Below are 27423 nucleotides of genomic sequence, written 5' to 3' on the forward strand. Positions count from 1 at the left end.
TTGAGACGTTGGCTACTGCCTTTAGTCGTCGGGCGAAAGAGGGAGCTCGTCGGGAGAATGATGTTTGAAACTGAAATTTTGGAAAGGCCGTAACTTGAGTTTCTAGACTCTGTTTGACGCGCCATTGAAGCGTAAGAGATCTAATAAAATAATCTACTCTCTGGTGGGATAAAATGAGTTGTAGGATATAGTTCTCTAGTAATTGTTTTATGACGAGATAATACCTTGTGATGAATAATAGCGAGTATGCTTTATATTATGAAATTGAATTAACCATGTCTTGTTATTACTTGGCTTGTGTTTTATGATTTTTGATGTTGTGGTGATAATATGTGTATTATGAAACATGCGATGATGAATATGATGAATGCGACGAATATGATGAATGGTGATGCGGTTTGACTAGCAGTGTCGTATTTTATGTTGTGTTGTGCATCATGCCTTCATAGAATTTGTAGGACTTTTGTCTAGTGAAGTTTACAGGGTAATTATCTGGTGGTGTTAGGACGCTTTGGTCTAGTGATGGCCTCAATCTCATAGTGTGGATTGAGTGCAACTTGTGATGAGCTCTGGTTCCAAGCGGGAATCGATCCTACTGGTGGGGATCCTTGGAGATAACGGTGACTAAGTCATCAGTGATGTTTTTGGTACCACATGCATGAGTCTATTGATGTTGCATCTCATTATTTGTGGAATTGCACAATGTAACACCCCATATTTTCCCTTATTTAATTTAATTAGAATTTAAATTATTTATTGGAATTATTTGGTATTTTATTGAATTATTGAAGAATTAGGGAAAATAAGAGAATTGTGCCAGTATCGTGTTTAGTAAAAAGGGGGTGCTAGTTATGAGGCCTTTTACTATAGTTATGAGGCCTTTTACATGCATGGATAATGTGACAGATAGTAGAGTAGGCAGTAATTAAACTAAATATACAGAAGAAATCTATGTACATAATCAATAAACTCATTTAGTAAAATTATAAAAGAGAGTTTTAGAAAGATCTGACCATATTGAGTGATAAACCTTCCTTCTTGTCTTTGTCTTAGCTTGAGTATCTTCTGATGAAGAGGTTCAATCTTTTTCTTCTTCTGATATTTGTCTTGAAGAGTCTTCCTTTCTTGACCTGATCTTGACTGAATGGATTTGATTATTCTAGCTTGAGTCGGCTTTGCTTGTTTTGTCTTCCTGATTTTGAATGTCTTCATTTGAGTAGATGTTATGCCTTTACTTGCTACAGAGTCTTCATTCTTACAATCTTGTTCTTTCTTATCTTCTTTCTCTGGCTGGTGCTGATAAGTCTCGGATGATCTCTTGTCATGCGTCAGCTACACTTGTTCATCTTTGAATATTTCCATTGAGCACATATTCTTCATTCTGATGTCTTCAGCTTTGTAGAATATTCTTTTGTTGATTCTCAGAACTCCTTCTGATATGTAGGTGATAAGTTCAGAGTCTTGAGATCTTTTCCGTGACATCTTCTGATTATACTAAGTGTTTGAATATGACGTTGATCTTCAGCTCAGTGTTTTTTTTTCCTTCTGGATCTCTCTACATGGTTAAGTGTTTGATCTTGGGATCAATACAGAGCCATGCTCTAATACCAATTGAAGGTGGAGAAAAACACAAGAAAGGGGGGATTGAATTGTGTTCTTTATCAATTAAAATTCTCTTTCTTTTTCTTTAATGTCTTTTCTTTCTTTCATTTAATCGTCTATTGGATCATGCTTTGATGTTGCGGAAGCATGAATATGTAAAACTATATAACCAATGAGATGTTCATTTTAACTTCTAAAGGATATCAAACCTTCTGACTTGTTCAGTACAGTTCTACAGGACTTTTGTTTGAAGGTTCTAAGTTAAAATGAATAGTGCAGAAAGTAAAAGACACATTCATTTTTATCCTGGTTCACCTTCTGAATAAGGCTACCTCCAGTCCACCTTCTTCAGGTGATTTGCCTCTATCCAGAGGTCTTAATCCACTATAACCAATCTTGATTACAACTGCATGATCCTCCGTCGTGACTAACCATCCTACACAGCCAACTGCTGTGACTAACCCTGCACAAGCTACCCGCAAGTGACTAACCCCTAGATGAATGAACCGTTCAGTGATCTCTTCTGGATATAACGTTCATCAATCAAGTAACCTTCACAACAACGCGTTGTGACTAACTCCTTGCACAACTACCTGCTGTGACTGTCTGCAATGGACTGTTCAGTGATCTCCATGAGATATTACATCCATTGACTCCTGGACTCCTGACCTTCACTTGGTCTCCAAGAGATTTCCACAAAGACCGCAACCAATTGTCTTCTCAAACTTCTGACCTTAACTGGTCGCTCAAGGAATCTTCTGGAGATTACATGTGTGCTTCTTATATAAGCAGATTTTCTCCTATTCTAAGTGTATTTGTTTACGACACACTGACTAGAAGTCACTTCTGGTGCCTAAACATCTTATCATAAGTTTCTTAGATATAACACACTACGAGCAACAACTATATATGTTTTACATTTAAATACAAGAATCAAATATCTTGCAGTCTTCTTTTCTTCAACTTCTGAATGAGATCTTTGCATGTCTGTTGATAAGTAGAATATGAGCATCAGCTCCAAATGGTAAGTGCTTCTTCATGCTGATCTTTGTCTTCAAATCTTCTTTCAGCTTGGTCTTTTCTCATATGAGTAAGGAGATTAGAGCTTCAGCTCTTGAAATTACTTCCTTATTGTAAGACCATCTTCTTTTCATCTTCTTAAGCAGATATGGAGCAATAGCTCATATGTTGATTGCTTCTTCATTGTTGATCAAGTGTTCGTGAACTTCTGATAACTCTAGTGGAGAATACTGCTTATCAGCAGAGATTTATTTTTCACATTCTTATGATTTCTTCACATAGGCTTAATTTAGTGTATGACAACTCTATGGATTAACTCATCACATACTAAGTATGTGTTGCCTCTTGTGTCACTTCTGAAGCATGTTTTCATATTTCTTCAATTAAGTGTTCATGCTCAGCTGCTTCATCTACAAATGCATAGATGCTTCATGCAGATTCATTCTCTTCTTGTGCAGAATATTTCTTTGGTTGCACTTTTGATCCTTTCTCCATGGATGAACCTCACTTGATATTCTCTTTTTCTCTCTGGATCCATACAAGGGATGGATGATCACTCACTCTCCATTTTGGATAGGTGGATGGATAGATGGATACCACACCACATCTTCAAGTTTGAAGTTTGATTCTATTTATAGCTTGATGAGTGGTTACCGTTGGAATGTAACCGTTGAGCTTTGAATATCTTCATCTCGATTTTTCTCATGAATGACAAGTGTTGTTCTTGACAGAACCATATCTTTAACCTGATGATTATAGTAGATGGCATGTTTCTTTTTGAATTAGCTTGTCTTCCCAATGCACTGCATGTAGCTTGCTTCTTCTTTTAACCTTGGAAGTTGTTCCTTTTAAATGTTGTAACCGTTTTGCATGTGATGATGTTTCTAACGGTTCTCCCTTAGATTCTGAGACTTGTTTTTCTCCTTTCAAGATTGTTTCGAAATGGTAGCTTGTCTTCTTATACTTTATAGACCAAGAATAGATGTCATGCGTTTGTCTCTTAATTTGATCAAGGCAAGTTATCCTTGAAGCTTTGAATCTTCTGACTCCTGAGTTATGACTATCTTTTATATATGTTGTTGTAGACGATGATGTTGCTTGTGATGACTTGATCTTTTGTTTTCAATTGTTGAGTTTCTGCGTTGTAACTTCAGAACTTCTAATATTCTGATGAATGATATTTAGCTTTGTCAATCTTCTGAATGTTTCGTATCTGAGCCAGTCTGATGTAGTCTTTATATTATGCTTCTGATGAAAGCTTGTATAAGATTTATACCATAATATCTGCATACTAAATGAAACCATTAGTAATAAAATTGTTACTCAAAATATATGCTAGTTATCATCAAAACCAGATTCTGAACATAGATTCTCAATCTTGTTCTAACATATAGATCATACATAATTTCACCACTTCGCATCACATAACATCTTACAACAATTTTCATTGCAAAAAAACTTATCAATATAATACAAATTTCAAAACGGCAACAATGTCATTAATCAATTAAGACAACATATTCAAATTCACAATTATACTATCATTACGTCACAACAAACATATCATCGTCTCAACAATTCAAATCACATAATCATCTTAGGAAATGACAACAATGTCAACACTCAACCATGACAATATATGCAATTCACAAGTAAGATTCCAACACATCACGACAAACATCTCATCATCACGTCACAACAAACATCTAATCATCTCAACAATACAAACACAATTCAAATGTAATTCAAATGTGACTCGACTTATGCAAATGTATGTGGTACCATTCGGAGTAAAACTCTTGTCTCAATCATTGCCATTGTGCCATAGTCGCTGCCATTTTCAGGCTAATAGTCATTGCCATCTTTCAGGCTAATAGTCGTTGCCATCTTTCAGGCTAATAGTCGTTGCCATTCTCTCTATCCGCTGGCAGATCGGCAGGAGATCAATGGCGTGGTCATCCTCGGCCTGCTGGTTCTCCAGGATCTCCTCGTGTGCTGGCCTAGGAGCGCCGGGAGCGTCGGGTGTCAGCAGAGGATGTGACACCCGATAGAACCATGTGACGTACCCCTCCACACTGTGCCAGTCCTGGGTGACCCGCATGCGACGGTACTCCTCCGGTACCACATGATGCTCCCAATCGTCAAACATGGCAGTGAGCTGCACTCTGGTCACTGTGTCGGGAGCAGCCTTAAAGGGTGACCTGGGTATCATCTGCACAAATCCGAACTGCCGCATGCACCGCTCAGGGAGATACCGGACCATGATGGTAGTCCCGCATGCCAACCAACCAGAATATAGAGATATGCCGTCAAAGGGGACAAATCTGAGTGTAGTCGCTGAACGGCCTCCAGGTGACGTCGTCGTGCATCGTGCGGTCCAAGTACCCACGGTATGGTCCCACCGCATTGTTCCCCCTCTGGAGAACGTATCTGGCGGCCATGGGCATGGCGTCAACGTACGCAGGATCGATGTGGAAGCCGTGGATGCGGGAGAAGTAGGAGATGATCCAGCTCTGAAACATAAATAAATACGAAACATAAATAAATACGGAACAATTAAAATGAAACGTACCGTGAGTAGTGTGCAGGATCCGATCAACTGCCTCGTCCTCCAGTTGGAGGCCTCATTTAGCTTCTGGTATAGGTATGCCAGAGTAGCTGCCCCCCAGTTCCACTGGTGAACGGTGGTCAGGTCCATGAAGTAGCGGAGGTAGGTCACATCGACATACCTTGCACTCTTGTCCACAAAGACTGCAGCGTCTACCACATGCATGTACCAGCACCGGAGAGCGCAGCCACGGTGATACTGTGTAAATAGCTCGTCACCCGCCTCCTCGGCATCGGCCGCCGCGTCCAGGTGGTACTCGAAATAGCGGCTCAGTGTGGTGAACCGGATATGAGGCCCAGATGTCGTGGCGCACTCAAAGTTAGCAGCTTCGGGCTCCATACCCAAATAGAGCGCCATCCACTCAGTGGCTACGACCCTCTGGATCCGGGAGTGGGTCAACAGTGGCCCCCTGATCGGCAGGTGGAGAAGACACTGCACATCATGCAAGGTGATCGTCATCTCCCCAAGCGACAAGTGGAAAGAAGACGTCTCCTTGTGCCACCGCTCCACAAAAGCCCCCTGCATGCCGTGGCTGATGGTGGTGTACCCCGTCATGCAGAGCCCACTGAGCCCTGAACCTCTCACAGCGTCGTTAAACCACTCGGCAGTCGGTTTAAACAGACTGAAAATCTTTCGGGCATGGTTCACCATTTTCAATGGATCTCTCTCCTGTTACAAAAAAACAAATAAAAAAGTATGTTACATAGACCGGTTAAATAGACGGTTAATAAAATATTGAATAAACGTCTAAATTATAAACGGTTAAATAATGTAGTCGGGCAAATTATAAAAAATACCTCTCCCTCCCAGATCCGCCGAGCGACGTGGTCGCGGTAGTATATCAGCTCGGAAGTGTCAATGGGCCCTCCCGGGTAGCTGTCCTCCTGCTCATCCTCCTCCCCGGGTGGAGGGTCAACATCCGGTACCCCCTCCGCCTCGTGGTATGGCACTGCCACGTCCTCCTCCTCCTCCTCTCGCGGGCGGGAAGAAGATACCCGAGCCAGCCTACTCCTAGATCCTGATGAAGAGGTACCCTCGTCCATCTCCACGGGAACTCGCACACGTCGTCCCCGCCCCTGCCCCCATCCACGTGTCGACGCCAGCTGCGCCGCCCGCTCGCGTCTAGCCGATGCAGTCTGGGTCTCTCTACCTTGTCTGATGCGTGCTACATTGTCTGACATGTTCCTGAAAACAATTGAAATCGATTAATATGCGAGACAACATAAAGAACTAAAAAAAATTAAATTTCTGATACAATTCGGAAGTTCATTTCCGAAACTGGGAATGAAGGTGTTTTCGGAAATGAACTTCCGAAACACCCCTGCGAAGAACTTCTCTGCAACCTCCAATGGCAGACCCCAAAATCCTAAAACATAACTAATTTTATTCATTCTAAACAACCCAAATAGCAGTTTAGAGTTTAACTAATGGATCTAAACAACCTAAACAACCCTAATAGAGATATAATAATGGACCTACAAATTGAAAAAAATGCACTAAACTTACCACTAATAGAGTTTGGGAGGATTTAGATTGAGATTGGAAGAAGATGTTGGCTATCTCTGATACTTCACACCTGCTTTTTGCAGAAATTTTGAAGAGAGGTTGTGTTTAGAATAGGATTAGGGTAAAATGAATGGGGGAGGGGGCTGTTTTGCTTAATCTGCAAAACGCCTAGTATTTCGGAAATGAACTTCCGAAATGCTGTTTTCGGAAATGAACTTCCAAAATAAGACAATTTTTTCAAAAAAAATGGCGCTTTCGGAGATGCATCTCCGAAAACACCTTTTTCTTGCATTTCAGAAATGCATTTCCGAAGTTATGGGTAGTTTAAGTTTTTCAGCAGAGATGGGCTAGAAGGTTGGGAGGTCTATAAAGAAATTTTCTATAACTAAAATAAGCAAACAATATAAAGATACAGAAACGTGTATCTTTTAAGGTATTATTACTATATTTAATATATAGTACTTAATGAGAATATAAACATCAATATATGTTAGTTTTATATATATATATATATATATATATATATATATATATATATATATATATATATATATATATATATATATATATATATATATATATATATATATATATATATATATATATATATATATAAAGACCGATGTACGTGAACTTTCATATATAAACATTAATATATGACAATTATATATATCTTTACATATAACGATCGAGATATATGTTAATTATAATTCATTATATATAATTAGAGGAGGGATATTAATATATATACAATTAATATATATCGATGCTTATATATCATATATATAATTAATACATATTAAAATTTATATATAATTAACAAGCAATAATAAATATTAATATATATATATATATATATATATATATATATATATATATATATATATATATATATATATATATATATATATATATATATATATATATATATATATATATATATATATATATATATATATATATATATAACATATATACAATTAATATATATATATATATATATATATATATATATATATATATATATATATATATATATATATATATATATATATATATATATATATATATATATATATATATATATATATAACATATATACAATTAATATATATATATATATATATATATATATATATATATATATATATATATATATATATATTTTATATATATATATATATATATATTAAATATATACAATTAATATATATATATATATATATATATATATATATATATATATATATATATATATATATATATATATATATATATATATATATATATATATATAATGTATTGTTTTTGAGTAATATTTTGTACAACACCACGTTCTCAATAAAACACAAACAACATTAATAGTGAAGATGAGAGACATAAGTAGTATATGACAAAGGATAAAATCAGAAGTGCTAATGGTGTTTGTACAAATTGCATTTGGAGCGATGGCTATAATATACAAGCTAGCAATAAATGATGGAATGAGCATGAGAGTAGCCGCAGCATATCGCCTCATTTTTGCATCTGCTTTCACTATCCCAATTGCTCTTATTTATGATAGGTTACTTTTACCACTTTACTATTATTATTAGAAATTGAACAAGAGAAATGAACACAACTAAGCTTGAATAATTTGGCCTTTTTTACAGGAAGAATAGGGAAAATATTACTTGGAGTGTGATTTTTAAGACATTTTTATGTGGATTGTTTGGGTATGTGACATATTATACAAGTATTTTCTTCAATTATTTATATTATCAATGCTTAACTTTACATTGATATGTAATATTTTAGGGGAAGTTTGTACCTAAATCTTTATCTTGAGGGTCTGGCTTTGACGTCAGCAACATTTATGTTGGTCGTTGTTAACCTAATTCCATCCATTACTTTCATCATGGCTGTATGTTTTGGGTAACCACCTTATCTTATACTTTTAATTTTTATAATTCACTATTATTTGGTCATTATTGGATTTTTTCAAGCAACAATGACATAGTTTTTATACACCACAAATATGTCTTGTAAATCAATTTTTTTTAATTAAAATACATTAATTTATTTTACGTTTTGGTTTTCATAGAATGGATAAATTCAATTTGAAGGTTGTGGAAGGAAAGGCGAAAGTGATTGGAACAATAATGGGATTTAGTGGTGCAATGTTGATAATATTTTTTAAAGGTGTAGAAATTCATATTTTGTCTTCCAATATCAACCTTTTACATCCACATCACAACAAAAATGAGCAAATGACATCTCACCATACTGACCTTCGTAAAAAAGTGTTGGGTATTTCATGTGCAATAGCAAGTAGCTGCTCTTATTCTTTGTGGTATATTATTCAGGTTAGTTTATTCATTCATTCATTCATTGATGTACACACAAGCAGCTGTCTTTATGCATCAATGGTTTTATGTGATTGTTGTTACCATTCTCTTTTACATGACACAGGCTAAGTTGAATGAGGAATACTCAAGTCCTCGCTCAAGTGCAGCTTTAATATCCATAATGGGAGCCATTCAAGCAACTATTATTGCGCTCATTGTTGAAAAAGACTGGAGCCAATGGAAGCTAGAGAACAACCTCAGGGTTCTCACTGTTGTTTTTTCGGTATGCTAGTAGTAATTTAGTATTATCTCTCTGGTCCTATTTGTAAGAAAATTTTAGTTTATATACATTGGATAACTAATATATTTGGACGTATTTAGAGGACATATCATATGAGAATGTCATTTTTATGTGAGATCATGAGAATGAATCTGAACCATTAGATTTTAAAATAAATGGAGGAGATTATGTGTCATTATTTTTTTCTCTCTCCTCCATTATTAAAATAAATGATGGAGGAGAGAGAAAAAAAAAGAATGACACATAATCTCTACTATTTATTTTAAAATTTAATATTTCATATTCATTCTCATGTTCTAACATAAAAATGACATTCTCATATGATACGTCCCCTATATATATAATACATTAGTTATTCAATGAATTTGAAAAGTAAATTTTTGTTTATAAATAGGATTAGAGGGAGTAAATTAAAAGGGAATTTTTAAATGTGAGTGAATATTAATGCAGGGAATTGTGGCGTCTGGATTAGTTGTTATTGCTATGGCCTGGTGCATAAAGAAGAGGGGCTCTGTATTTACGTCTCTTTTCAGTCCTTTTCAACTCTTACTTGTAGTTATAGCTTCTTATTTGATATTGAACGAGAAATTATATTTGAGAAGGTATATTATAAATCTCAGTTCACCCGATAAACTTCTATCAATTCATGTTTTTTAATTTGTTTTTCAACCATCAGTATATTAACAATTAACAATATGAAAATTAATTTCATAGCTTGCTTGGAGCATTGGTGATTATTTGCAGTCTCTACGCGGTACTTTGGGGTCAAAGCAAAGAAATGAAAAAGAAAATGGAGATATTAAAAATTACAAGAATGTTTAAAAATGATGAGCATGTTGTTATTTCCATGTCTGTTTCCCATGATAGAGTCATCCAAAGCTCCTAGAGTTCAGCCATTACTAATTAATAATTGTTTATATCAAAGACAATGTTTACTTGTTGTGATATCAACACATTTGGATTGTGATTTGAATTGTATGAGGATATCGTGTTTATTTATAGGTGAAGGTTAAGATATTGAACTATATTTATTGATGTATCATGGTGAACTAATAAATTATCTATTATTATAAGTTAAGCAAATTTTTTTAATTTAAAATAAAAGATCCATATATTACTTTAACTACTTTACAGTTTTTATATAAACAGCCAACGAAATATATAATTATTTATTAGCCCAAAAACTATTTTATTTCTATATTTCTTTAATAAAAAATAATAAATTATTAATAATTAAAAACTAGAAGTAAAGATATACTATTCTTTATAGATTCATTTCACATAGAGCTGTCAATATGGACTACCCGACCATAAACGGACCGGCTCATGCGAGTCTCTGGCTTTTTAGGGCCGGGTCCAAAATACTCATATTTAAATGGGCTCTTATTTTACTACCTAGGTCCAGCTCTGACTGGGCTGCGGGCTACCCGAACACAGGCCCTAAATGGGCCCATTTAAATAAAATTCTTCTTTCTTTTATATTAGGTTAACAATTAAAATATTGTTTTGAAACTTAAAACTTGTTGTATTTTTGATATTGTTTGAATTAAGTCAATGTTGTTTTATATTTTAATTGTCAATTAAAATCAATTAAAACTTAAAACTTGAATTAAGTCAATTAAAATCAAGTTTTTTTGGAAAAATCGACTTTTTCGAAAAAAAAACGAAAAATCAAGTTTCTTTTATAAACGAAAAAGTCAAGTTTTTTTGGAAAACAAAAAAATCGAGTTTCTTCGGAAAAACGATAAAGTCGAGTATTTTTCAGAAAAACCAAAAAATCGAGTTTTTTGAAAAAAAAAACAAAAAACGTGTTTTATCGGAAAACGAAAAAAGTTAAGTTTTTTCGGAAAAACAAAAAATCGAGCTTTTTTCGAAAAACGAAAAGTCAAGTTTTTGTTAGAAAAACGAATAAATCGAGTTTTTTCAAAAAATCGAGGTTATTCGAAAAAACAAAAAATCGAGTTTATTCGGAAAAATAAAAAATCGAGTTTTTTTCGGTAAAATGAAAAGTCGAGTTTTTTTCGGAAAAACGAAAAGTCGAGTTTTTTTTCCAGAATAACAAAAAATCGAATTTTATAAGAAAAACGAAAAAATCGAGTTTTTTCGAAAAAACAAAAAAGTCGAGTTTTTTTTCCAGAAAAACAAAAAATTAAGTTTTTTTTCTGAAAAACCAAAAAATCGAGTTAAGACTCCATATTCTTCCATCACTACTCTATTCTCTTTCAAGTAATGATGTAATCAATTAGTTTTAATATGTAGATTGCGACAAGTTCTACTTCAACCCGAAGAGGAATTATTGGTGAAATGCAATGCTGAGCTTTCCAGTGAGGGTGTTGTACCTAAACCAAAAATACTTATTGGCAAGATGAAGGTGCAAGGTATAATCTCGTGTTATTGTTTACTATTCAAATTATTTAACTTCTCCATAGTGAGTCTTCGGAGACATTCTTCACTTTTCAGTTTGCTTTTAGGAAAGTTTGCTTTGTACCACATTTGCCTGCTAATGGCTCCTTCACTCACAAAAGCTTGGCATATGTGCATGCTAGCACTCGCTATATACAGCAAGTCTCAGGACTCTTGAGAGTTGGTGTAACAACTTCGCGGAGCAGTTCATCATCCTATGATGTTGTGCAAGGTATGTGAAAATGAGATTTGGGTCATCTAAAGTACCTAGGTAGGTTCGGTATTATAATTTCACTTGTTTTGGCTTTAGCTTCATCTTATTTCATTCAATTTTATTTTCTGTGTGGGTTTATCATCAGAGACATTCTCGTGTTCTTTAAGACTGAAAAGCTTAGCTGAAGAAGATGCCATTAAGTTGCATCCTGGATCTGCTGAAAGTTGATATATGTCCTGTTTAGGTAGACAGCTTAATTAAGCGCTTATTGTATAGGTGCTTAAGTATAATCTATTTCTGTAACAAAAATAAAGTCAAACTGTTTTAGTATAAGCTATCCCAGAGATTTTAGTGAAATAATCAGAAAACAACTTATGGACATGCCATAAGTACTTGTGCCGGCAAGTTATCTCAAATAATAAGTCAATCCAAAGATTCCTCTAATGTTACTTAAGATTGATTAATGTCCTCTATTTTTGTAAATTTTTCCAAGTCACTCTATGAATCATCTTTATCTGGTATCATCGAAGTTTTCAGACCAGCATCTGATCGTGCAGCGCCTGCCTTAGAACCTGCTGTTAAAATTTACAAGCTTCTTCACGATATCCTATCTCCCGAGGCCCAAACTGCTTTCTGTCATTATTTCTAGGATGGAGAAATTCAAATTTTGGTGATGATTACGAACAGTTGCTAATTGAATACACTTTTCGGTTTAATTGACAATCAATATATCCTCAGGTTGCGGCAAAAAAGAAGGCTAGAAGACACGTTTCATACAGATGAATATATTACACAGAACAATGAAGTTTGTTTGATGGATCACATGACTATTACTGTTGCCGCTGTTTTTAAGTACTTACCGCTGTTTTCTTTTGCTACTCTATATTACAGTTTTTTTAATGTTTTGTTCTTGTTCTTGTTAGAATGTTTTAAATTTCAATTTCAATTTCAAATGAATATTCTTATATATATATTCACACACTCTTGCTTGAATGGATGAAGATGAATGAACCAATGATAGTTTTAAGTGATTTCACTCACACAATTGATCTAATTAGAGCATCCCGAATTGATTTTAACATGTTTGTTTGATTGCTATCAAGTAGAATTGATTTACTTGAAGTTAGAATTTGTAACTTTTAAGTATAAACAGTATTTTCACACGGTCTGTGTCTGCCGCGGTGTCCGTGTCAGAGTATGTGCCTCGTACCTCGTAGATAATTTCAATATTGTTGTGTAGGAGAAAACTGATGGAGGAAAATGAGAAGATGATAAAGGATGTTGAGAAAAAAATGACTCGTGTTTTGTTTTGTGGATATCATTTTCCAGCTTCTAATCAATACACAGCGGAATATTTGCAGAATCATTCATCTATAAAGGTACATTTCTGTTAGATCAATATAAGTATATTGTTACTGTTTTTGTTTTGTTTCAGCTTCTCTTTTTTTTTTTGATGTGTTGATGATGTTTTAAGGCCGAATCGATTATAGTCTAGTTGAGTTTTTATCTGTTTTTTGATATCTTGATGATAACTGAAGGCCGAATCGATTATAGTTTACTTGATTTTTTTATATGTTTTTTGATATGTTGATGATGTTTTAAGGCTGAATCGATTATAGTCTAGTTGATTTTTTTTATCTGTTTTTTGATATGTTGATGATGTTTCAAGGCCAAATCGATTGGGAACACCCGAGTTCTATTCTTGACCGGAACGTTCTTTGACTAGTGTTGTCAAATATTGGCCATGGCGTGATATAGATGGCGGGTTTTAGGCTTTCTGCATTGGCCAATTATGTGAAAGAGGGTGGCGCAACAACACCATATTTCGCGCTTTATTGTGGAATTTCGGCTCTCCGCCATCGGTAAAATTTTCCTTGACTAGGTTTTACTGATCTCTCGTTTGAATTTCAAATACCAAGGCTCCATGGCCTTGTGGACAGAAGAAATTTATAGAATTACAAAGTAAAAGGACATGAACCAGAGGCAATCAGATTCTTATTTTGACAATGTATTTGAATTCAAGCGAAAGTTCTATGATTCTACTGTCTACAATTCGATATAGTTTAAGCCAATCCAGTCCTAGATCGTTCTAGCTTTATACCACCTTTGTATTTCAATGCGAGAAAAATTCCAATTAATTTTAGTTTATACGAATAAGTTATCTATTGCATTTTCAGGTCGATGTTCTACCTTTGGAAGAAGTTCCGAAGGCTATTGGCAACTATCATGCTTGTGTCGTAAAAAGTATGAAGCTAGATTCAAACGTAATTTCACGAGCAGTTCAGATGCAGCTTATAATGCAGTACGGTGTTGGGCTAGAAGGTATCATAATATTCTGAGTTGAGCTTTTATTGATGAACTTCAGAAAGTTTCGTTCTTATCTCTTTTAATCAATTGTTAATTTTTCTCCTAGGCGTTGATATCGATGCTGCAACAAAGCATGGAATCAAAGTTGCTAGGATTCCTGGTGATGTAACTGGAAATTCAGCTTCGTGCGCTGAAATGGCCATATATCTAATGCCGGGCCTCCTCCGTAAGCAAGTATAGTAACTTCAGTTTAGCAACAAAAGTGTCCCTTCACTCTTTTCAAATGAAGCGACACGAGATTGGTCCTGTTAAGCATGAGAGTTAGTAGTTTCGAGAGTTTACTTGTTATACAAGTAACCTCTAAGATGTCCGCAACAAATCTACCATGCTACGGTTTTTTGTGCTGGAGTTTCAACTTTCTTACTCTATGCACTATGTGAAACTTACATACAAATATTTGCGTAGAATGTTAATTTATTTATAAAAAAACAAATTCGTCTGTGCAGAATGAACTGTAGATTTCCATACAACAAAGAAAGCTTGGAGAGCCTATCACCGATACTATATTCAGGAAAACGGTGAGAATACTGAATCTGTTTGGAAAGCAAATAGTATTCTGCATCCCTTGCTACTTTGTCATGATAATGTAGATATTCATTTTGGGCTTCGGGAACATTGGAATGGATTTAGCACTGCGATTGAAACCATTTGGTGTAAAAGTTATTGCTACAAAGCGAAGCTGGGCTTCATCTAGCGAATTCAGAAGTATTTTCCTTCCCTATCATCGTCGATTATTACATTTCAATAACATTAGTTTGTTGTTCTATTTTGATGGGTTCTTATTTGAATATAGGAATGAACAATGAAAATATGAATAGAAGAATTAAAAGAATGTCAATTATAGAAAACTAGCAGTGATGAACATAACAAACTGATAGAGAATATCTATCAGCCCCTAAGCACGCCGTGCTCCCCTCACCAAGACGGTGATTTTCAAAACCTAAGTAGTATCCTAAATCCCTTATTTCTACCCTCTTTTATAGCCCTAAGCTTATTCCTATTTTATAGGAACAGACTCCTATAAATAATAACAAACTCCTATAATAACAAAACTCCCATAATTATAGTAACAGAATCCTATAGTTATTCTATTCTTTTATTCCTTTACCACTTCTTCTAGTATAAACCCTCCAGACTTTTGGCTTAGGTCCATAGTTAAAGCCCACCTCATCATCCATATCTCTATCAACACCTCCCTCCTTAAAACTAGCCTTGTCCTCAAGGCTAAATTCAGGAAATTGTCCCCTCAGATAAGCATCATCTTCCCAAGTAACATCATCCAAAGACTTATTCTTCCACTTAATAAGACTCTGCGGAACAGTCACACCTGCCTGTACTGTGATCCTTGTAGCCAACACTTTGTCAGGATAGATGTCATCAGTATCAACAACCTCCAGTTCTTTAGGAAGTTCTCCTTGACCTTGTAATACAACAGATTTTCCTTCATGCTGAAATTGCATGGACAAGGCCTTCCAATCCATTATCACTTTACCCAAAGTACATAACCAAGAGACGCCCAAAATCACATCCATTCCTCCTAAGTCTAACACTAAAGCATCCACCACCACCTCTATAAGACCCAGTTTCAATTTAACTCCTTCACACACTCCCTGTGAAACCACATTGTGACCATCTCCCAATTTAATTTGTTTAGCTGCCATGGGTGTAATAGGTAAGCCCAAAGCAGCAGTAATTCGGGAGGATATGAAATTGTGGCTAGCTCCGCTATCCACCAACACCACCACATCAATACTTTCTAACTTACCGCCAATCTTCATAGTGTGATACTCCCCCATGCTCCCTAAAACTCCCATCACTTTACATTCAGCTTCTGCCTCTTCCTCCTCAATTTCATTAACTTCCATGGATATAATCTCCCCATCTTCGTTCACACTTTCCCCTTCACCCAGAATCAATACTCTTAAACTCTTCTCAGGGCACTTGTGAAGGGTTGGGTGGAATTTACCTCCACACTTAAAACAAAGTCCCTTTGCTCTTCGTTCAGCCATCTCTTCATTGTGGAGACTCTTCACACCCTTCCATCGCTCCGAAGAACTCAGACGGTGGTCGGAATCGCCTTTTCGACCTGTGGAAAGCATCGAGGAATTGTAACTTTGATTATACCCAGTGGAACCTGTATTTTGATTCGGGGTGGATCCACCCGATTGAGACACTCGGGTTAAATCCTTGTTAGACAAGTTATACCCACTTCTATTTTTGTTTGTAGCCCCAGCCCACTCACCACGACCCAAGCGGTCCACTTCTTGCTTCTTCCTGTAACTTCTTTCTCCGTCTTCGTCTTCCTCATTCAATTCATTCTCTACATCTTTAGCAATTCGCATTATCTGCATCCGTGTCACAGGATTCAGAGTGTGAACACGCCTTCTAATTGGAGGTTTCAACCCACTCATGAAATACCCCAAATATTGCTCGTCGGGCAATGTCCCCACTTGTGATGACAGTAACTCAAACGCCTCAACATATTCTTCCACGCTGCCAGTTTGACGCAAGGTGGATAGCTCCTCAAATGGATTTTCTAATCGGCGACCGCCGTAACGCGCGATCAACGATTTCTTCAATTTCTCCCAGGACAGATCGTCTTCTGTTTCCATGAGTAAGTTGAACCAATGGATTGTTGTACCTTCCATGCTCAGTCGAGCCAATTTCACTCGCATCGCATCCGATGTATTCTGAACATCGAAGTAAATTTCAGCTCGTGTGATCCACGCCACCGGATCACCCCCTTCGAACAAGGGAAGTTTCACCTTCTTCCCCGCAAGACGCGATTCGCTCTGTGATGAATCACCAACAACTGTCTCTGCTTCCAGTGTTGTCTTACCAGTCTGTTTGCTTAATTCAGTTAATAGCACACTCTGTTGTTGCATCTGCAGAATCAGCCCCTGCAGAGTCGTTGTTACATTCTCCATCTGTTTCTCCAAAGCTTCAACCCGGTCTCCCATCTTAGGTTGCCTTGGCATCTACAATCTCTGTTGGTAGGGTTTTCGAATCCGGTAGGTCGGACCAATTGATGGGTTCTTATTTGAATATAGGAATGAACAATGAAAATATGAATAGAAGAATTAAAAGAATGTCAATTATAGAAAACTAGCAGTGATGAACATAACAAACTGATAGAGAATATCTATCAGCCCCTAAGCACGCCGTGCTCCCCTCACCAAGACGGTGATTTTCAAAACCTAAGTAGTATCCTAAATCCCTTATTTCTACCCTCTTTTATAGCCCTAAGCTTATTCCTATTTTATAGGAACAGACTCCTATAAATAATAACAAACTCCTATAATAACAAAACTCCCATAATTATAGTAACAGAATCCTATAATTATTCTATTCTTTTATTCCTTTACCACTTCTTCTAGTATAAACCCTCCAGACTTTTGGCTTAGGTCCATAGTTAAAGCCCACCTCGTCATCCATATCTCTATCTCTATCATATTTCTTACCGAGCTCTATATTATTTGTTGAAGATGATGTTGATGAGAAGGGTACTTCTGAAGATATCTATGATTTTGCGGCGAAAGCTGACATTGTTGTTTGCTGCTTAATCTTAAACAGTGAAACGGTTAAACCTTTTCCAACATTGTTCTTCTATTACTTCTATAGCTAGTTTGGTTGCATATTTGTTTTTTCATTACAATTTGATGGTGCTGGAAATTTTGTCACGTATACGTATTTACTCGGATACGATGTTTTTTCAGGCTGGTATTATAAACAATAACTTCATATCTTCTATGAAAAAGGTCTGTTTACCATCTCAAATTAACTCCTTGAATTTACTTCACTTTTTTCGGTCAGGTTTCTTGTTAAACAAGTATACTAAATATTTCAGGGTGCCCTTCTGGTGAATGTTGCTAGAGGTCGTCTTTTAGACTATGAGGCTGTGGTCGAACACCTTGAATCCGGTCACTTAGGAGAGTTAGGCACCGATGTTGCATGGACGGAGCCATTTGATCCTCATATTGAAATTTAAGAATGTTATCATGACTCCTCATATTGCAGGCATTACAGAACATTCATATAGATCCATGGCTAAGGTGCGTGTGGATCCGTAAAAAAATTATTCTGCTTGTGTGTAAAAAAATCGTATTTTACCATTGAATTTTTTGCGGGAACAAAAATACTGTGAATCTGATATTGTTCTTGACTTTGTTTTACTATAGGTTGTTGGTGATGTGGTTCTTCAACTTCATGATGGGCTTCCTTTGACTGGGATTGAGTTAGTCAATTTTAATTAGAGCATAAAGTTCCTAAACTTTATCATTTTTAATGTTGCAGAAACACTTAGCATTATATATAGAATTGAGATGAGACAATGGTTGTGTATTAAACATTTTTTATCTCTATTAGTGTAGTCTCTAGCTCTAGATATATAGTATTATGCAAAACAACAAAGTCAACAACCTTCCATGGTTTTCCCTTCGTCGAGAAAGTAATCCAATCAGAGTTTCGAGATTGATAGACATGTAAACTGTTGGAACTTGTACATAAAGCCACTAAAACAAATTCCTCCGAGCCTTTGCCGAAAGCAAGTAAGACATGGTAAGCAAAAACAGAAAACTCGACTTTAAAGGCTTTTGTGTTGATTTCCACCTTTTTTTCTTGTAAATGGATTCATTAGTATAAATGAATTATTGTTGGTTGTCATGATCAAATATCCGCTAGAAGACTCGGAATAGGCCAAGTTCCAGAAACGATCGATTGTCTTTGAGTGATAAACTCTTTGATCATGTATGCTCAGGAAGGAAAAAGATTTCTTATCATAGGAAGACTTTTGAATAAGTAATGGTTCTTGGGATGCCATGAAATTTCTCCAATAAATTTTATGAATTTCCCTCCAACTCTTGCACCCATTGCAAAGCTCATTCAAACTATTTAAACTCAAAGAATCTGAATCTGTTCTCTCATTTGAGACCCAGACACTTGGAAAGCACGAACCTAGCTTCTCTCCATCTTCTCTCTCAAACCCCTCACTTAACCTAGCCGTTAACTATAAGGCATACTCTACAAGTGCGAAATGTCGCAACTTAATCTCTTAATCATGCAAAACACCGTCAATTTAGTCCCTAAGTTAAGAGTTCATTACACTCGTTTCTCTCAATACGACAAAGACGTACCGATATAAAATAAAGACACTTAATATAACTAAATAGCTAAGTTTACTGCAGATCATATTATAGCAAAAAACTGCATAAATAAGTTAAACATTATCAACATATTATAGCAAAGTTGGAACAGCTAGATAACTAAGTTTATGGCATATTATAGCAAAAAAAACAGCATAAAAAATAATCAACACATTTCAAGTACTAACCAGTGTGAAACTGAAGTGGAAGCGTGATTCGATAATTCTTTGGCAAGAAGGCATTGAATTCCAAAATTAAGTTTGCATTCCCTTTAAACAGCTCCTTCAATCCCTTCACAACAACACTTGCATCAATTAGTTGGAAACCCGTACGTCCGCACGGGTTCTGGTGTCGGTTGGTGTTATGTTTTGAATAAGAATAAAAAATGTAAAAATATGAAAATCCAAAAACAAAAAACATAATTGGTTAATAATAAATTTTTTTAATACAGAAACGTAATTAACAAAATTCTAAAAAGGGAGGTGTTAGTAAAAAATAATAATTTGAAGAACATATTAGGGTGGAGAAATTTTGTAGAAATAAATATAATAGGATGAATGAATATTTATTATGTTATAAATAGGAAAAATGAGAAAACAATTATTTATAATCTATATATAGTGAAAATAAGTACAACATAATAGTAAAAATGTGACCAAAAAAGGAATTATAATAGGCCAAAAACAATAATGATATAAAGGTAAGAATCAATTGACTGGACAAAACAAAGTACATACTAAAAAAGATATTTCCCAACTTAGTGATGTATTTGATATATTAGTTGGGGCCAGGATATGTTTTTGTTAAAAATGACAAAGAAAGTAGTAAGAAAGATGGGCCCAACTTAAAGAATTTGGATAAATATAGATGAAATGGGCCCAAGTTATAGACATGTAAAAGAAGTAGCTTTAAATGTTTGTTCCTCGGTGACTAAGCATTAGTTCCAAAAACGACATTAGGGTTTCGTCTGATAGAGGAGGAGTTGGTCGACGGCGCAAACAAACCTTGGACGGTGCAATGACGTACTCTTCGCCATTTAACATTCCCGATCGGTGAGTTGCATGTATATTGAATGTGTTTATCGTTTGTAAGATATGTAATTGTCGTTGAAATTTTAACAAATGTATAAGATATGTATTTGTGAGTTGCATGTTCATTCTCGTAGTCTGAAAGTAATCTTTTTGTTGTTGAAATTTTAGAACCAAAAAGCAACTTGGAATAGAGAACAATTGGGAAAAACTGAAGAGGGAGGTTGAGATTCGCCGAGTGTTGCAGTTGGTGAGTGTTGCAGGTCAATGGAGGAAAGTTTGGGAAAGGTGTAACCGCAGAAAGTGGAAGGGATGCCTTTGGGAACGCGAAAGTAAATTTAGGTTTATGATGGCAGCTCTTGAGAAACGACGCACTTCAATATAATGGAAGACAACATGGAAATCAAGCAAATCCCGTCTGGGCGGAAAGCCTTCTGGAAATACTGAAGGCAAGGCTGAAGAACAGGTTGTGGTTGGTGTCGGGGAAAGGAAAAGAATGTCGAGAAGAGAAGCACAATGTCATGTGATTGTATTATCTTCAGATTCAGAAAGGTAAAACATAGACATAATATATGTTAGTTAGACATTTATTGTTTGTCTGTTATTAGAAATGTTATAGCAGGTAATGTTTGGATGCATGTAAGATAAAGGTGATAATAAGTAGGTAATACATAATAATATAAGTTCTGTGTTAATAGTTACAATGTTTATAAATTATAGTTTACTGTTGTTCTTCTGGATGCAGGGAAGAGAAGGATGACAAAGAATGCCATAAGCGAAAGAAGATAAAAAAGAATCAGGAAGGACCAAGTTCCATTGCCAAAGAAAGGTAAAACATAGACATAATATTTGTTAGTTAGATATTTATTGTTTGTCTGTCATTGAAATGTGATGGCAGGTAACGTTTGGATGCATGTAAGATAAAGGTGATAATAAGTAGGTAATACATAATAATATAAGTTCCGTGTTAATAGTTACAATGTTTATAAATTATAGTTTACTGTTGTTCTTCTGGATGCAAGGAAGAGAAGGATGGCAAAGAATGTGATAAGCGAAAGAAGAGCAAAAAGAATCAGAAAGGACCAAGTTCCATTGCCAAAGAAAGGTAAAACATAGACTTACTATTTGTTAGTTAGATATTTATTGTTTGTCTGTTATTAGTACTGTGATAGCAGGTAAAGTTTGGATACATGTAAGATAAAGATGATAATAAGTACGTAATAAATAATGATAAAAGTGATGTGATAAAAGTGAAGTTAAAGTGTATGTGATTGTAACTGAAGTATTTATGTGGAAGGGTAGTACGTTTAGTGGTTATATTTATGGAAAACTAAACTCGAACGTAACTGTACTTTGGTATTGGTAAAAATATTAGTAATATTATATTAATGGTTGTTGGTTAAATATATATGATATAGTACTGGAGTAATAATTTTATAAGAGTTATAATGTTGTTATTTATGTGGTAGTATTTTTTGGTATAAATATTTTGGCATAAGTTGATTGAAGAAAGTGTTGGGATATAACTAAACATAAACAAATTATTTTATGAATATCTTTGTTGAATAGTCATAAGGAGTCTTTACAAAGGATAGGTGATACGGAACTATCAATAAGCAGCAAAATGTGAGCCTGTAATAATTAGTTGTCTGTTTATATAAAGTAACAAAATAGTATAAGCTAAAAATGTAGCATGAATGTAATCTGGCATATTAAATTTGTTTAAGCGAATTGTATATTATTGAACAGAAATAAAAAAAATACTAAAGATTGTAACGTGGAATTAAGAGCGAATCAAAACTCTGCCTATACATGGGAGGCACGATAGCATGTATATCACTTCCCTACATAGGTAATACAAACAAAATCCATCAATATATAATAAATCACAAAATATAACCTACAGTCAAATATCATAAATCATAAAATATACTCCATCAATACAAAATCTTCCTCTTAATCACCTCCCTACAACCAAATATTAACCTTTCAAAACCAAAACATACTGTATCAAAATATAAAAAATCAGAAAATATAATAAACCATGGTTATTGTAACAAAACGAACAGATTCAACGAAAACAACATAAATAATGGTTATCGTAAAAAAACGAAAAGATTCAATGAAAATCGTTAAAATGTTAAGTCATGTTTAACCTTCAACAACGAAAAAAATAAAAACCATTTCTTACTAAACTAAATCAACAGTGCAAGACTGATAAAAACAACTTTTCAGGAGTTAATGTTGAAACTAACCTCATAATCATAAACAACCATTTCAAAATGTTCCTTGTTGTTCGAGATGACACTCCATTTGTGATGTATTTTAACAGCAACTATCCAAATTTCCTTTTCATCGTTAACATCAGAGATTTTTTCCAAAGGTCGTGCCATTGTCTTGCCTAAAGTTAGGGTTTAAACGATAGCTACAGATTCGGTGGAAGAGGAGGTTGTATTGTCAAAAAATGGTTGAATGGTTAGCAAGGTTTTGAAAGAAGTAGGTTGAAAGAATGGTGAGTGATGGTAGAGGAAGAGGGAGAAAAACGATAGAGTGCAGATGGGATTGTGATTGGAAAGCAACATTGGGAGTAAGGAAAAAGTGTAAATGGGTACAAATTCTGTTTGGAAGAGGATAGTCGCTTATTTGGTTCAATTACATTAGAAATAAAAGGACAAATAGTACATACATTGGCCAATAGAGAGATACACAGATGAGACAATTAGTTAGATTGAAGCCAAAGTCAGAATTTAGTCACAAAAAGTATTATTTAGACACATTTTGCCCCCAAAAGAAATAGGTGGAATTTTTTAAGCAAATGGCAAATGAGTCTTAACCAGGTACACTTGTTTTCTTATTTTATAGATTCTCCGAGCCTTGAAATCCTTAAAAATTTCTAAAAACTCATCATATTTTTCCCTATTCTCACCTTGAAACACATCTCCTACTTTCTTGACAAAAGCTAAGGCATGTTCTTCCTCTAATCTATGGTATTCCTCCGGCAAGAACTCATAAAACCCCAAAATCAAAGTTATATGCCCTTTAAACAGCTCCTTCACTCTCTCCATAACAACACTTGTATCAATTCTGTTAGCCTTGAAATCCTTCATAATTCCTAAAAACTCATCATACTTTCCCTTATTCTTACCTTGAAACATATCTCCTACTTCTGTGAGAAAACCTAATGGATCTTCTTTCTCTAATCGACAATATTGTTGTTGTTTATCATCATGATCTAGTGGAAGTTTGATTACATATTGAGATGGCATAGAGGTGTTGAACCTCAAAATTAAATCTTTATGCCTTTAAACAATTGATGCACTTTTAGTGCATGGTTTGGCTTTTGAAAAGGTCAAAAGCAATTATACAAGAGTAGAATTGATTCTGGATAATTTTAAGATGTTTGGTTAGGTAAAAGTAGAGTTGATTCTGTCTCCAGAATTGATTCTACTTAAGCTAGAATTTGTAGCTTCTGCCTCAAGAATTGATTCTGGATGATTTTTACACTATAATTTATTGTTCAACTCACTTTTACATAAATGTATCCAAACATAAATCAATTCTTCTAAACTCAATTATGATAAAATCAATTCTACCAAACTCAATTCTGATAGAATCAAATCTGACAACCACCGATCCAAACACACCATTAATCTAACAACTTTGTATCAATTCTTTCAGCTTTGTAATCTTCCATAAGCGTGGTTGATTTGAAGGTAAAAAGCCGCACAACTAAGTGGGAAGGCTCTTTAACTGAGACGGTTGGCAGTGATCCACTGAAATGGAAATCATTGAAGGTGAAATAAATAAACTGAAATTTCATTATGATTTTTATATTTTATTATGATAGGATGAATAAATAAACTGAAATTTCATTATGATTACATAGTTTTTTTATAAGCCTGGTTGATTTGAAGAAAAAAACTTTGGATTAAATTGAAGTTAAAAACCATAATACCAATTTTTTCACATCTTAGTTGATTTTTTCATTATCAAATTTGTTAACACTCATCCATAAAACCCTCTCTTCCTTTTCATTAAGAAACTCGAATTCAACAAACTCTTCTGGTTCTTCAAACATTGGCTGCAACTTGTAACTCTCTTCAGTAACCGGATCTGCGAGGTATGAGACTGACTTTTTAAGACACGTGATGGGATTTTCAATATCGGAAGAATCCAATTTTTGTGCGAGACCCAAGTGTTCAGCATGACCGATAAGGAAGTAAAAAACAAAGGACCCAACTTGATGATTGAATGAGATGTTAGCACAAGTTTGTTTCCAGACTGAACTTTCAACTTTTAGAGGCTTTTCTAAGTTGGAAGAAGACGCCATTGGAAATGGTGAAAAAGAACGAAAAAAAAGAGAGAAGTGATGATTGCAGAATTGAGAGATAGAGAGAATATGTGAGAGAAAAGTAAGAGAGAGTGAAAAAGTGTTAAAGTTTTGTTTTTGAATAGAAAAAAGAACGAAACCAAGTGTCATTATTTCATTCGATAAGAGTGTTTCACGCGGATAGCATTTCTGCGAATTCATTGGATAAGAGTGTTTCACGCAGATAGTAATTTATTATATTTGTGTAGCTTTACCAATTTATTATCTGGGATTTTAAATACCTACTTAAAAATTATTTTCATCCCAAAATTATCAGTTTTTATGGATCAATTAACCGCCTCCTTTCAAAAAAATTATTTATTAATTAAATACAAAATATCAATTCAAACAAAACCACCTCACTCTATTATGGTTTTATGATTTGTCAATACATTATTACCAAATTATCGTATTTATAATTTAATGATTTATAATTTAATGATTTATTGTCAATACACGTGATGGTGAATTATATTAAATTTAATGATTGGAAACTGGTTAAATACATTATTAACAAATCATCGTATTTATAATATTAATAATAATAATAATAATAAATAAATAAAATAATAAATAAATATTTAAAGGCCTAAAATTCCAAATCATAAAACCATAATAAAATCACAAACCACCCACGTCATTTTTAAAATAAAATCTATAATTCACCATTTATTATAAATTACTAAATTCTAAATCATCATAAAACCATAAATCATTTTCCTTTTTTTAAGCTAATTGAAAACCATTATTAACACTCTCTCTTAATCTCCTAAGATATCTACTAGTTTTAAAAAAAACTATAATACACCGCCACATTCTTTTAAAAATAAAATCTATAATTTACTGTTTATTATTAATTATTAAATTCTAAAGGATCATACTCGCTATTAACCTCCTAAAATATTTATTAGTTTCTTATTTTTTAGTGGAAAATTTAAAACATTACTTATTACTTATTACTTGTACGTCCGATGCACGGTTATATTTTATTAAAATATTGTTAATGATTATTATTATAGAAAAAAATTAAAATACATTTTTATAATATTTTTATATTGATTGTATTTCTAATTTAAAATATAAATTAATTGCTTTGATGTTTTATAGCAATATTTGATACTTTCAAATTAAGTTAGTTTATAAAATAATGTTATATTTATTGATGAAAGTTTTATAAATAGGTGAGATTTAAAAGAATTAGTGAAATTATTATAAAGGATGACTCAGTAATAGGAAGAAAAAAATTATGTATAATATGTTAACCTATTTTTAATATTAATAAATTGTTAATTATAATTATAATATTGAAATAATAGTAAAGAAAATCAATTTTTACAAAGAATAGTTTTCTTCTCAACTATATTACAAATTGTAAATAGAGAAAGGTTGTAAATAGACAAAGGTTGTAAATAGAGAAGGGTGGAGATCATTTTTCATATGTAGTAATTTATTCAAATATGTTAGTTTAGTATGATATATGATAAAGTGCTTAGTGAATTACTCCAAAATTTTGTATTTTTCTCTTTCACATTTTTTATTTAATTTATTATTATTATTATTATTATTAATATTATTATTATTATTATTAAAAATATAATTTAGGATATTAATATTATTAAGTAAAATATTTGCATTTATCTTTCTCATCTCCCCTTTTGTATAGATTTTAGAAAATAACATGACTAAAATTGAATGCATAAAAAATTTGTAGGGAGTAAAATATGTCATTTTTTTAATACGGACTAAAATTAAAATTTGAGATTAGGGACCAAAAATATATTTAACTCTAAAATTTATATCTATAAAATAACATCAATAAAATTAATTAGAAGAAAGTAAAATGATATAACATTATATGATAAAAAATAAAAATTGTAAAAACAACCAATAATAAAATATTTTACATGTATTTATAAACCTCAAAATTATTATATAAACTACGTATATTTTCATGAGAAAAAAAGAGAAAATTCTCGTAGATTTAGAAAATAAGATATCTGTATTCATTTTTTTAATGAAAATTAGTTTTTTCTTGATAACTCAGGATAAGTGCAGTCGGTCATTTGAATGACAACATTTGCTACATAACACCCACTCTCACACATTCTTCAACAGGCATCTCCTGCAAATACACAAAGAAATGAATATTATGTTTAGCATGTAACATCAATGAAAAAACATGTAACATGGATGAGAAATCAAATCAACATGCATTAAGAACGTAAATATTTCTCTATTCAATATCATAAAAAAAATGCTCACTTCCTATTATTTATAATTTAGGTTTTATATATATATATATATATATATATATATATATATATATATATATATATATATATATATATATATATATATATATATATATATATATATATATATATATATATATATATATATATATATATATATTGGTATACATGAGGGCCGAAACCCGGAAAAAAAACGACTACACAACGGAAACAACTGGAATAATAATTCCAGAAACATCATAGTCCATAAGGGACTTTATAAACATAGGAGGACTATCATAATAG

The 27423-nt window shown here is 33.6% G+C and overlaps 1 protein-coding gene and 2 pseudogenes across 1 annotated transcript; 2 read left to right on the forward strand and 1 right to left on the reverse strand.

The window, feature by feature from the left end:
* Positions 1 to 8106: 8106 nt before the first annotated feature.
* LOC131625887 (WAT1-related protein At1g25270-like) lies at positions 8107 to 10250 on the forward strand (annotated as a pseudogene).
* A 2973-nt stretch (positions 10251 to 13223) lies between these two features.
* On the forward strand, positions 13224 to 18679 carry LOC131625870 (uncharacterized; annotated as a pseudogene).
* A 4645-nt stretch (positions 18680 to 23324) lies between these two features.
* On the reverse strand, positions 23325 to 23783 carry LOC131625888 (paired amphipathic helix protein Sin3-like 4). The gene has a single exon (XM_058896722.1). The coding sequence runs from the start codon at positions 23781 to 23783 to the stop codon at positions 23325 to 23327; it is 459 nt and encodes a 152-aa protein (XP_058752705.1).
* Between the last annotated feature and the right edge of the window lie 3640 nt (positions 23784 to 27423).

Source organism: Vicia villosa, unplaced genomic scaffold (genome assembly GCF_029867415.1).
Source record: "Vicia villosa cultivar HV-30 ecotype Madison, WI unplaced genomic scaffold, Vvil1.0 ctg.000248F_1_1, whole genome shotgun sequence".
Lineage (NCBI taxonomy): Eukaryota > Viridiplantae > Streptophyta > Magnoliopsida > Fabales > Fabaceae > Vicia > Vicia villosa.